Genomic DNA, 14,379 nt, shown 5'->3' with positions numbered 1-14,379 from the left:
ATATGCGCCCGGCCTAGAGTAGAACGGAAGTGGTTGTCAGTCACGCGCGTTCATAGGTGAGAATGATGATGAGTCTCACGGATCATCACATTCATCAAAGTTAAGTGTAACGTATATCTTGGAATAAGAATAGAAGAGAATTGAATAGAAAGTAATAATAATTGTATTGAAAATACATAAGTGAAAGGTTCAGGCATGGCCGAATGGCCAACCCCCATGGTCTAAGGACTAGGCGTCCAGAGATTAAACTGTCAAAAGATGTCTAATACAATAGTAACTTATCCTATTTATACTAGACTAGCTACTAGGGTTTACATGAGTAAGTAATTGATGTATAAATCCACTTCCGCTCCAGAAAATCCATTTCGAGTGCAGGGAGGTCAGATTCCAACAGCATCAGCAGTCCTTTTGTCAGCCTTTTTCAGAGTTTTGCTCAAGTCCCTCAATTTCAGTCAGAAATTACCTGAAATCACAGAAAAACAAACAAACTCATAGTAAAGTCCAGAAATGTTAATTTAACATAAAAACTAATGAAAACATCCCTAAAAGTAGCTTGAACTTACTAAAAACTACCTAAAAACAATGCCAAAAAGCGTATAAATTATCCGCTCATCAGCCATCGAATCTGCTGGGTGTTTTAGGACTCCATCATCAAGTCGTTTCTCTTTGTGCCACCTTATTGCTAGCGTTGTTTCTTCACACATGAAGATCCTTTGAAGCCTAGGTTTTAACGGAAAGTATCTTAGTATCTTCTAGGGTACCTTCTTCCGTAGGTTATCCTTTTCATTCCCCTTCCCCTTCACCCATCTATATTGGTTACACTTTGGACATTCATCAAGACCAACGTATGCTTGCCCCCGAAACAAAATGCAATCATTCACACAAGCATCTATCTTCTCGTAATCTAATCCCAAATCTCGAATCACTTTTCGAGCATCATAAAATGAAGTTGGACAAGAATTTTCCGTTGGAAATATGCTTTTTAGAAAGAGCAACAAAGCATCAACTGAATTGTTGCTCCATCCATAGCGACATTTCATTTGAAACAACTTGACAATGAAAGATAACCTTGATATCCCACTATCCGGATACAGGCTTTGCTCATAATCCCTCATTAGCCTCTGGAACCTCTTTGCCCCCTGATGAGGTTCTTCTTCTATATTTTCATCTACGTTCGTAGCGAAATCTCTCGGCGTCTCCCCTAGTGTTTCTCCTCTAAAGATGTTATACAACATCTCATAAGTAGCAGAATCATTCTCCCTTTCACAATCAATTTCATTTAGATTAGACACATCTATAGTGGATGTATCTTGAAGTATCTCACCATGATGCACCCATGTTTTATAAGAGGTCACTATCCCCCATTGGCGCACATGATGATGAACTTCATTTCTAAATTTGAACATAAAATTGTTGCATTTGGGACAAGGACAACGTATTTGATTTTTCACACCGGGTTGAGAGAAGGCAATATCCAAAAATAATTCATCGAGGCACTTTCTAAACTCAGGAGTATGCCTATCAAAATTAACCCAATATTTCTGGTAATTGACCATTGGACTAATTTCTGCAGGAGACGAGAATGGATAGAAGGATGTAAAGAGTGAAAACAAAAAGCGGGGCATGACATAACATAGCATCACAGCGGCTATCACTTTCAAAATCACCAAAAAAAGTGCAAACAATAGAATCAAAATAATAAAACCCAGAAACAAAAAATAGAACAAACAAATCAACTCTCCAAATAACCTAAAAATCAGATAATCAACCATGTTACACACCAATACTTTCAACCACAACAACATCAGCATAATCAACTAACAATATTTTCAACCACAATAACAGCAGAATCAAGGTTCAATATTTCAGCTAAGATTATCAACTAACAGCATATTTAACAATACTCAAATAAACTGAAGTTACCTTTAGCAGAAACGTAATCGGACCAGACCAGACCAGTAGGAGAAGAAGGACAGCCGAATCAGACTAGCAGAGGCAAAGGACAACGCCAGATGAGCAGAACAGCATAAACTATCCTAAATTAATGCAATGTAAAATACACAAAATTATTAACAGAATTTAAACAATATATCTATGTTACTAAGGATCAAATAGTTATCTACGTTACTCAATTCACAAACACAAAAGTATTAAAAAAAATATTGGAACAGAGTAAAAAGAAAGCATAAGCTAATAACACTAATATAGTCAAACAGATATAAAACTAATATTTTCAGTCACAACATCAGCAGAATCAAGGTTCAATACTACTTTTAACTGGACTTACCTTCAGCAGAGCAGACCACCAGCAGAACAACGAAACACGGCAGAACTAGAAGAAATTGAAGACTGCAACACAACACTAGAAGAAGACCCTTTTTTAATTCTTCATCATTTCACTATCAAGCTAGGAGACAAACTTTTTAGTGCTAATAAAAGTTTCTTCTGCTTTATTATGTAACTCAGGTTTTCCAACTTTAGTATACAACCCTCAAGAAAGGAAAAAGAACAAACAGAACAACATATTAAATCATTTAGTTTTACATAATTAGCATCAATTTTTCTCTTCTAAACCTACAATAAAACAGCAAGAATTAGGTCCACAAAATTAATTTACAACAACTACATATTAGAAAAAATCATCACCTCTAGACTGAAGAATGTCAGAAGCAGATCCAAACTCAGTTCTCAGCAACCGGTTGGGGCCGTTCCACCGTGGAAGACGCAGGCCACCGGCGAGGAGATGTGACCGCACGATCAGAGCTTCGGCACGAACAGGGCACAGCCAGCAGAGGACTCACCCACCAAGACGACCACAGATACGGTGGTAGCAGAAACAGAAGAGGCTAGACGCAGAGGCAGAGAAGGCGGAAGGCAGCGGAGCCAAGACGGCCACGCCGACACGGACGGAGGTGAGCAGTGGCACCCACGAACCAGATTCGACCAGCGACTTGAGGACCACGACGCAGCTGGAGACGTCTCTGAGGGGCTACGCCGGTGACTCTTCCTCCCGCAAGCAGCTCCTTTTTCCCTCGCAGATAGGGTTTGTTGACGGTGCCATGGGTTGAGAGTTAATGAGTGTGAGGCTTCGAGTGAGGTGGGGGAATGGGGGGAACCTTAGGATTTTTTTACCATTTTACATTCACTAGCTATTAGCCCTTGGTTTTTTTTAACATTGCATTTAGTTTTTTACATTTTTTGGAATATTTTTAACTCTTTGTTATTTATATTTATAAATTAATAAAAAAAATTTAAATTTCACAAATTAGTTTTAAGTTATCTTAAAATTCTGATTATTAAAAATTATATACTAATTTTTTAAAGGCATATAAATTAATATTTACATCATTTAAAAATTAATGAATATGTAAAAAATAATCTATAAAATATATTTTAAAAGAATTATATAAAAAAAATTTTATTTCTGAAACAAAATAAAATTATTTTAAAAAAATATAAAGACAATTTTTTTAATTCTTAAAGTTTTTAACATTTTGAAAAAAAAATGTATAAATTATACATATATTTTGTGACACAAAATAAAACTTGTTATAAACAATGTTAAATTTGGTGACAAATTAATTTTTTGTTACAAATTAATTTGAGTTTTTCAGACAAAAAAATATTTTGTTACAAAATATTTGGATTTTTTGAAACAAAAAAACTATTTTATTACAAAATACTACGAATTTTTGCAACTACTTTATTTTTTGTTACAAAACATTACAATATTTTGTAACAACACACCGGCGCGTTACAAAAACTACCATCATTTGTAACAAAATAAAATGTATTGTTACAAAATATCTGGATGTTTTGTAACAACATTACTTGTAATGTTGTTACAAAACATATTTTTTTTGTAACAATCAGCAACTATTAATACAAAAAAATGGCTTTTTGTAATAATTTTTAATTTGATACAAAATTTTTGTTACAAATGTTCCATTTTCTTGTAGTGTTTGTTCTATTCTCATATCAAATTCTCGCCATTAGCATCAATATGCAGAAACAGACACAACAAATCCAGAGCAAGAAAAACACAAAAACTCCTAATGAGTTAAAAAAATCTCTGTCACTCTCTCATTCATATCAGCGCCGCCATCAATATTTTAAAATCAAACTCCTTTGTTCTATTTTCATATCAAATTCTCGCCATTAGCAGCAATAAGCAGAAACAAACACAACAAATCTAGAGCGAAAAAACCACAAAAACTTCTAATGAGTTAAAAAAAAACTATTTTTCTCTTCCTTCTTCCATCCTACGTATTTTTTCTCTCCTTTTTCTCAGTACTCTGTACCAAAAATACAACCGCACCTTCTTCCACTTCCACACCCACAAACCCTAAAATAGATAACACCCACTACTTTTTCTCACTCATTTCATTGCTGACTCCATGGCTTTTGGCCGTACCTACACGCAACTCTTTCTTCTTTGTGTCTCCCATGACGGCCACCCAATATGGAGCACGATGTTCGCCCCGAGTTTCACCATCAAAGGCGCCCTCGATGCGAGCATTTGCTCTCCCTTCGCGGAGGCCGCTATATATGGTTAGATCTGTTGCTTTTTCTTCCTTGGCTCCTGCTCCGCTATTCAGCTTTGTAACATCGTCGGCACCGATCAAGACCACCGCGTGCGAGTTCAGATTCAGTGGCATTGATGGTGGTTGCATCACCCTCTCATCTACTGGTTCTTGCACTAAAAAAAAAATACTGAGTACCGTTGAATTTATCGTTAGATTAAGCAAATAATTCCGCCGGAAATGACGTTACCGCCAGATTTACCGTCGTCCTAGAGTTGACGGTATAAACGTCACCGAAAACTGCTTAACATCAAAATTTTTGCCCGACGCTAATTACCGACGAATTTTTCGTTCGTAATTTCCATGGATTTGTCAAGACCAGTTGTTGATTATCGTCGAACAAATGGCGGCAAAAGTTACCGTCAAATTAATCCAACGGTAATTTTGACGGTAGTCATTTTTTATTTTTATTTTTATTTTGGCACAACCTAGTCACGGTTAGCAGAAATCTAAAATCAAAACTCTTATTAATAACAAAATTAATAGTAGAAATCTAAAATTAGCATAAATCAACAAATTATTTTACTAAAGATAAACATTCAGAATACAAATGAATGTTACAGTAGTATAGTACAATGAAGTGGACAAAGAAACAGAACTAAAAGAAAGACCCCTACAGATACCGATAGTCATCGTCGTCGTCATGGTACTCCTGCTCATGCGGCGGTGAAGGTGCTGACGTGGGTTCCCCACCAGCAACGGCACCGTTGGAACCAGCAGCACCACTGTCTCCAGCGTGCATCTGCTGGCTATACTCCTCCATCTACTGTCGTAATCGCTCGAGCTGCTCCAACTTTTCTGTCAAGTTTGATGAGCTAACGACAACGTGTGAAAGAATCTCTTGATACCTCTGCTCAGATTGCTCCTACTGTTGGTGAAGCTCTTGTGTCAGCTTCTACACCTTCTCTCTCATGTCGACAACTTCCTGGGGATTAGCAGGGCTAGTAGCAAAGGCAGAGGTAGAGGAAGCTACAAGCCCGACGAGCGGAGTTCAATGGCGAAGATGGAGCCCAACCCAAACCGGCAATTCTTATGGGGTTCGGAGACGGTCTGGCGCTAAGTCTTATCGAGATCCACGACGGAAGTATCAGAGCCGGCTTCGTCGGCTCCACCAGGCAGCTAAGATTGCTGGGTCGTGACCTCCAGCCTCTGCTGATACTCCCCCTGCGTTACCCACGAGAGTTATGATTAGTATAATAGTTCAATAATTGAGTTTAAACCAAATAAAGTTCTGATTCTGGTACTAGTGAGGAAAATTATTGATAAGATGAGGGTTTCCATTGGTGATTTTGGGTTTGTGGATTAAAATGTTGAGAGGAATCTCTAAAAGTGGGTTCAATGCCATAGCGGTTATGATCAGAGTTGGGAGAGAATCTGTGAAAGTCGTTGGTTGAAAATGCGAAGGTACTTAGAGACCTGCAAGTGTTAGTGAGGCAGAGGCATAACTTGAGAGAGCATGGCTCGTGCACGTTGAAACGAACTCAACGTCGCCATTTTCTTTTCTAAGACTGAGAAAAAGAACTAGGTTGCAAAGAGGAAGTTCGGATTCAAGTGTTAGCGAGGCAGAGGCATAGCTTGAGAGAGCATTGCTCGTGCACGTTAAAACGAACCCAACCTCACCATTTTCTTCTCTGAGACTGAGGAAAGGAACTAGGTCGCGAAGAGGAAGTTCGGATTCTTGGAGTCGAAGAGGAAGAAGGTGTGTTGGGGTTGTAGCGTATACAACAGAGGAGGAATAGTGGCGAAAAATCTGGTTTTGCATTTTTTTCTTTTTCTTTATTTTTCCTTTTTGCTTTGGGTTCAGAGTTGAGAGAGAGAGAAATGATTTTTTTGTTATTATTAAAAGTTTTTTTAAGAATTTTTAACGGAGATAATGGTAGGATAACATTGATATAAATTTAAAATATTATGAACATAAATAGGACGATTAAAACGTTAGGGACAAGTTTAAAACTTATCCCAAATATTGGAGACAAAAATAATATTTTATTCTAATTAAAATTTAGGAAACTATTATTTTTTTATAATTTTTTAATCTAATTATCCAAAAATTTAAGAAACTATTACTTTTCTGATAAAATGCGAAAAATTTTAATTATGATTCCATTTTTTTAAAAATATTGTTTGTATATGATTTCTTTAATTATGTTATATTTTTTATAATTATGTGAAATCTAATTATTTTAATTTATTTATAAGGTATATTTTAATAAAAATTAAAGACAATGACTATAAATACAATTCAATTAAATATATTCTCTTTCATAAATTTATTGGCTATATTAAATGCAGTGTTTGTATATAATTTATTAGTTATTTTTAATCTCAACTATTTTAATTAATCCAATGGTTATAAAAAATGAGATATTTTAAATTATACAAATAATTTATACTATATTGTTATATTAATAAAAAAATTATTGTCAATGAGTTGTAACTCAAATGACATAGACTTTTCGTATTCATCTAAAAGATTACGAGTTTGAGTCTTTTATCTTTAGTAAAAAAAATTAATTTTTTAATCCAATAGAAAAATTTAAGAAACTGTTACTTTTTTGAATGAGAAAATAAAACGTGAATTTTTTAATTATAATTATGTTTTATTAAAAATATTATTTGTATATGATTTTTTTAATTATGTTATTGTATAATTATGTAAAAAATCTAATTATTTTAATTTATTTATAAGGTATATTTTAATTAAATTAAAGACAATGGATACTAAATGTATTCTCTCATGAATTTAATATTGAGGAAGTATAAAGAGTCAATGGAGTATCTGTACAATGTGTATAATGGGAATTTAGAAATGTTCGATTCAATAAGATATCAGATGTTTATTATCTCTGATATTTGGATGGTTATTTTGGATAGTATAAGTGTATTGTGTTTGAGAAATTAGTAGTATTTTTTACCTTGGATGTTCATTTTTTAACTCATATTAAGCCAAATAAATAGTTCATTGTACATATTATACAAATATTCTATTGGGTCCTAACGAGATTCTTTAATATTTATATTAAATGCATTATTTGTGATAGGATTAGTATTGGACCTATAATCTAATTAGAGAATTATAATATAAATAAGAATATGATGTAATAATATAAAATATCTATGATGTGATAGAATTTTTTTTTTTATCCTTAATCCTAATTTTAGAAATTCCTTTTCTATTCTTTTTTATTATCTCTAATTCTCCCTATTTTTAATACAAATTAGTATCAAATGATGTTTCATCAACAACTCTCTTATGTTTGATGGTAATGGAGATAGTTGCCATTGGCTTATTCTCCCATGATAGTTTTGGGATGCTAAAAAAACAACTGAATAGTAACGATTTTTGGAGATTGATAAATTTTTCAAAAGCAAGGGTCTAACATGGTTCGGATTATAGAAGAAATATAATCCAAATGTGGATAGATCAGTATTTGACATAGTATTTATGCATCATTATGTAATTTGATCTATAGCCTAATTAAAGATTTATATTATAAATAGAAGCATGATATAATAATAATATGAGATATCTATAATGTAATAAGAATTTTAATTTTTTTTTTGGTTCTAAATCTAAGAATTTTTCTTCTATTCTCTCTTATTATCTCTAATTCTCTCTATTCTTGATACAAATTCGTATCAGTTTATATATAATTTGTTAGTCACATTTAATTTTAACTATTTAAATTAATCTAATAGCTATAAATATATTTTCATATTCTTATATATTAAAGAGTTTGTTAAATAATAAAAAAATATTATTTTAATTTTAATAATTTTTTTATAATACCATAGCCACCATAAATACTATAATAGAAATATATTAAAATGACTTATATATATTATTGTTAATATTAATTAATTTTTTACCTTATATGATTATGCAAAGAAATGTAAAAAAACTAAAAATACAGAGCAAAGTAAATTTTGGCGATTCACTAAAATTAAGTAATATTAATTTCCTTGTGTTTATATCTATAGGACATTTTAATGTTATAGTTTATAAAATGTAAATTATTAACTTTAATATTGTCTAAAAGGTTTAAATTTTTTGTAATTGATAATTAATGAAGTAATGTTAAACTAATCTCTACAACCCAGGGTAACCGTTTTAAAACTACCCGGATCTCTATAGTAGAATTCTAACATCAATTTCGCTACGTTATCAACAATATTTCTGCCAACATCTGTCAACTACTCTTGTTTATGATTGTATTTAATAAAAGTGTTTTTATGAATGTATCTAATAAAAATATTTTTTTTATGGCTGTGTCTAATAAAAAAATCTTTATATATGTATTTTTTGGATGTGTCTCATTGTATATATATTTAAAATATAATAATTAATTATTATTGGTAATAAATTGACAGATACTATATTGATAACCTATACTTTTCCTTCTAACATATCTTGAATTAGCAAAAATGAACAGCCATCATAAAAGTTAGATTAACCAATAATTTTCGCGTACAAAGATAAATACTTCTCATTTCTTTTCATGTAACACAAGTATAGTTGGTATTAATGGATAAAAATTTGTGTCTCTTAACTATCTCTTCTGGATTAGATATTCACTAAAAAAATAAAAATAAAGCTTGTGAATTAGTCATAAAGCTTGTGAATTAGTCATTAGGCTTTTGAAATATAGCAAAATATAATAAATTAATTTAGCTTCATTTAGCTCAGCTAGCCGCTTTAATACTAATAATTGAATTGGTTTTTAAAGCTAAATAATATAATAGTGGACAATTTAAATTAGTAACAACAAGTGGTATATGCACTTCTATAATAATATGTAAAGAGTGTGTCAAAATCCACATGGTTGATGTCTTTATTGAAAACCCCATTAATCATTATTTAATTTTTGTTTCTAATAAGTTAATTAGGATAAATCTAACCTGCATGATTTTCCAGATAATTCTTCCTTTCCCCATTGTAGTTTTTACATTACCATACTTCAATATATTTCATCGTCATCAATTGTGCAAGTCAAAATGCACGAAATTGATATAATCCAACAAAGGAATATTATCTGATTTTTTTGTTGTAATTCTTTCGGTTTTGTTTATATCCCCTTCTACTAATTAAGAGTAAATTGACATTTTGCATTTCAAAAATTATGATTTAAAAAAAATAGATTCTAAAATATTCAAATGGCAAGATATCTGTCTAAATATATATGTTTTATTTGACGAATTGAATCAAACATATATAAATATATAAATAAATTGACTAAATATTATTTTAGTTTGTCAAACAAAATATATCTTTAAAGAGTTATTTTGTTATTTATATAGTTTAAGATTTATTTTGTCAAAATTATAATTTTTGAGGTCAAAATGGTAAATTAATCTATAATCATATAAATACCGTAAGTGTTAAGATAAATGCTACTTTATCCTTTCTAAAATAACATATAAGTTACATTCTTTAATGTGTCATATTTTAATGGGTGTTTATTTATTTTAATTTTTTAGTAAAATTTATTAGATGACTAATTTATCTAATAAAATAAAAAATAGGAAATTGATTTCGGGTCATTAAAATTTGTTGGAAATTTAACAAAATATTTGAAAAATAATGTTATATATTACTCTTTTATTTTTCACACAAAATCTCTAATTTCTAACAAAAATTAAATAAAAATCTAGACCTTCATAAAGTATAATTGCAAACTAGTTATATTAATTTAAAAAAAATAAGATATAAAGTGTTTTAATTTCTTTCTTTTTTTTCATATAATTCAAAACCAAATGGTATATAATAAATTTTCAAATATAAAGATTTATTTGACACGGTAAACTTTTTAAATTGAAAATTTTCACGATGACACTAATTTGTGTTTTTATTTTTAATTTGTCACATCAATATTTTAGTTTAAAATTTAGTTAACATAAGAAAAATTTTAAATTAATATTTTAATAAATATATAACAAATGTATTAAAATAAACATCGAATTAGAATGTAACACATCAAAAAAGGTAATTTATATATTACTTTAGAGAGGATAGGATAACATTCACCAAGTGCTAATGAACTTAAAAAAAAAAGCGTGAGTGTTTTTTAGAAGATGACCTACTATTAGAGACAACAAAGGAAAATTTTAGACCTTTAATTTTGGATAAAATATATTTTTTATTTCTGAAATTTGCTAAAATTTTTAAAAATATTCTAAATATAAATTTTATTTTGTTTCAATTTTGTCTTAAAACTGTTCGATTTGCATCAAAATATTAAATATATCTCTGACAACTAATTTAACAATAATGCATGGGAAATAATATGTTTGATTTGCTTACGTTAAAAGTTGTTCATGTGGAATTATTCTTAAATTGGTTATAATTTATTTAAAAAATTAGTCGTTAAGAGTAAATTTAATGTAAATTGAAAATTTTTAGAAAAAAATTAAAACAAAATAAAATTAAAAAATATTTTTAAAATTTTTAACAAACTTTAAAAATAAAAAAATACTTTCTCTTTTAATTTTTATTATCTTACAAAAAATAAATAAAAATTAGTATTTATTTAATTAACAAAAAATATAATATTCTTACTTAATAAAAAATATTTAAGAATAAGTCTAGTTGTATAAATATATCAGATAAAAAAAGCGATATAAAAGAACACAACAACCAGAAAGATAACAAGCCAAGCTAAGATAAATTAAATAAGGCTTTTACATTAAATTCCCATAGACTCTATTGATTTCGAAGAAATTATTGAATTTTAAATTTTATTTTCAATAATTCTATTAACTCCATTCGATCCAACTTTATGAAAGTCTTATAAAGAGAGAATAAGAATCTCTCACAATATTAATATCTGTTATGTATTATAATAACCAATTTTTATTTTGATATAATTTCAATTTAATATCTTAAAATTATTCTTAATATTCATAAGCCCTTCAATTATTTGTGCACAAACATTGTCAATTTAAGAGTCGTTTGAAAAATTTTAAAAATGATATTTTTTAAATTTTTGATTTATGAAAAGTAATAATATTAATGTTTAGTGTAATTTTTAAAATTAAATTATAATTTTTAAAAAGTTATTTAAATGTTTATAAAAAATAAAAAATAACTTTTTTTATAATAAAAAATTTGAATTCATTAATAGCATGTTGATTATGATAATGAGTCATGATCCATGCCATGACTTGAAATAATGATGTATTATTGTTGTTACCATCCCTTGATGGTAGTAGTGGGTCCCACGTGGTAATTTTCATGTTTACCCTCATGTTAATTAATGGTGCTAATTGCGCAACTAAAGCAAGAAGAGAGACTGAAAATCTTATCTCCACTCTCACGCCCCACATACACTTATCATTCCAATGAATATACCCTCTTTTCAATTTCTTCTATCTTTTCTCTTTTTACAATAATATCATTATCAGTGAAAAATATAAAAGGAAAAATAAAATAGCACTGTCCTTTGTGGCCCCCACCCACGTGTCAACACTACATGATTTGGAATCCCACGTGTCATGCTCTCAACGGCCAGAATACCAGTTCACGTCATCATCAGGTACCCACCTCATCGCATGCACCCGCATCCACCTCATCCCTCTTTAGTGTTCTGTGTTCACACACCACATACACAAGTCAACACCCAAGAAACAAAATTTAGGTAATTATGGTCATCTATCATACTAAACAATTTTCAAACCACTTAAATTATATTATGTAATAAATATATTTATTAGTGTAAACATATTTTATATAAACACTTTGTTTTTATTAAATGATGTATAGCCATTACTAAAAGTACTATTTATACACTAAAAATTTATATTTTAATAAAAGATAAACAATAAATTTAAATTAATCAAATAATTGATTTATTTATCTTTTTAAATGAATATTAAAATTAAATTTCACTCTAAAAAAATTTTAAAAGTCAGTATTTTTATTAAAATTTAATTAACATTTAATCATAAAAATATATAATTTTTTATTATTAAATATAAATACTAATTATAAATATAAATTATAAAATATATCGATTCTCTAACACTATTATTTCACCTTATACATACAGTAGTTTATTAACTAACATAATTCTAACGTAAAATAAATATGAATGCTAATATTTTTTAAAGACTATTTTACTATAACTTGGAAAACTTTATGGTAATGAAGATTTACTGTTTACGAAAAGACATATCAGTCCTTGAATATGAGAGACACGTCATGAGAGCACAGGATGGAGAGATAGAGATGACCTCAGTGGATCAAAGCCGATGGTGCCCATGCCACATATAAAACGCAAGCTTCAGCACTTATTGAGGGGTAATGCAAATTACAAGAACAAAACAACACATGACGTTCCGTCTTAACGTGATCTTCGTCTGAATCCACCGTAGCCAGAACCAACCAACCAACTACCCAAATCCATAAAAAAGAGGGAGAATTATTGAAAGGAAGAGGAAGAAGAGAAGAAGAAGAAGAAGAAGAAGAGTGAGAGATCCATAAATATGGAGAGCACCGACTCGTCCACCGGTTCGCAACAACCGAACCTTCCACCGGGTTTCCGGTTCCACCCCACCGACGAGGAGCTCGTTGTTCACTACCTGAAGAAGAAAGCTGCATCAGCTCCTCTCCCAGTCGCCATCATCGCCGAGGTTGATCTCTACAAGTTCGATCCATGGGAGCTACCAGGTTTGTTAACAACAATTTTCACCCCACCCCACAAGAACACAATTACAAAGTTTGAATCTTTACATCCCAATGAAAAATGGGTTTTATGCTTTCTTTTGTTTTAATTATGAATTTTTTTTACTTTTCAGCTAAGGCAGCGTTTGGGGAGCAAGAGTGGTACTTCTTTAGCCCAAGGGACAGGAAGTATCCGAACGGTGCTCGGCCAAACAGGGCGGCAACTTCCGGGTACTGGAAGGCAACCGGGACGGATAAGCCGGTGCTGACCTCCGGTGGGACCCAGAAGGTCGGCGTGAAGAAGGCTTTGGTCTTCTATGGAGGGAAGCCCCCCAGAGGGATAAAGACAAATTGGATCATGCATGAGTATAGACTTGCTGATAACAAACCTAACAATAGGCCTCCTGGTTGTGACTTGGGTAACAAGAAAAACTCTCTAAGGGTATGTCAATTATTTTTTACCATCCATATTAAATATACACTAAAAATCCATCATCATATAAAATATATACATATTTATAAACAAATATTAATAGTTAATTTTTTTATTGTTGATAACTTTTAAATTTTATGTGATGTTTAATTATATGTAAACACGTATTAGTTACTTATTAATTTGTTTTGATTTGGATGATTTTGTGTAGCTTGATGATTGGGTATTGTGCCGAATCTACAAGAAGAACAACACACATAGGTCTCCAATGGAACATGAGAGGGAAGATTCCATGGATGACATGATTGGAGGGATTCCTCCTTCCATCAACGTGGGCCAAATGAATGCAAGATTTCATCTCTCAAAAATGTCAACAAGCTTTAGCAACGCTTTGTTGGAAAACGACCATCACCATCACCAGAATCTTCTGGAAGGTATGATGCTAGGAGGAGGAACCAACAACAGCAATCCAAACATGTTGGGATTGGGATCAGCCTCAAACACCATTAACAATAATAGTAATAAGGCAGAGCTTTCATTTGTACCAACCATGACTACATCTTCAAACACCAAGAGGACTCTATCATCACTCTATTGGAATGAAGATGATGTTGCTGCTTCCAACAAAAGATTCAATTTGGAAAGTGGAGATCATAACCATGGAGAGAATAATGGTACTAGTGCTAGTTCTATTGCTACTCTGC

General features: G+C 30.9%; 1 protein-coding gene across 1 annotated transcript in view; it reads left to right on the top strand.

Annotated features, from left to right (window-relative positions):
- Positions 1-12,890: 12,890 nt before the first annotated feature.
- The window catches only part of LOC107462559 (NAC transcription factor 56), a gene marked incomplete in the record, with an annotated part of 1,898 nt that continues 409 nt past the window's right edge, over positions 12,891-14,379 (top strand). Inside the window, 3 exon segments of the mRNA XM_016081168.3 lie at positions 12,891-13,248; positions 13,377-13,684; positions 13,887-14,293. Of these exon segments, the coding sequence (XP_015936654.1) occupies positions 13,065-13,248; positions 13,377-13,684; positions 13,887-14,293 (899 nt within the window).

The sequence above is a fragment of the Arachis duranensis genome, chromosome 8 (genome assembly GCF_000817695.3).
Source record: "Arachis duranensis cultivar V14167 chromosome 8, aradu.V14167.gnm2.J7QH, whole genome shotgun sequence".
NCBI lineage: Eukaryota > Viridiplantae > Streptophyta > Magnoliopsida > Fabales > Fabaceae > Arachis > Arachis duranensis.
The sequence above is the reverse complement of the archived record's forward strand: the minus strand, read 5'-3'. Positions and strand labels throughout refer to the sequence as shown.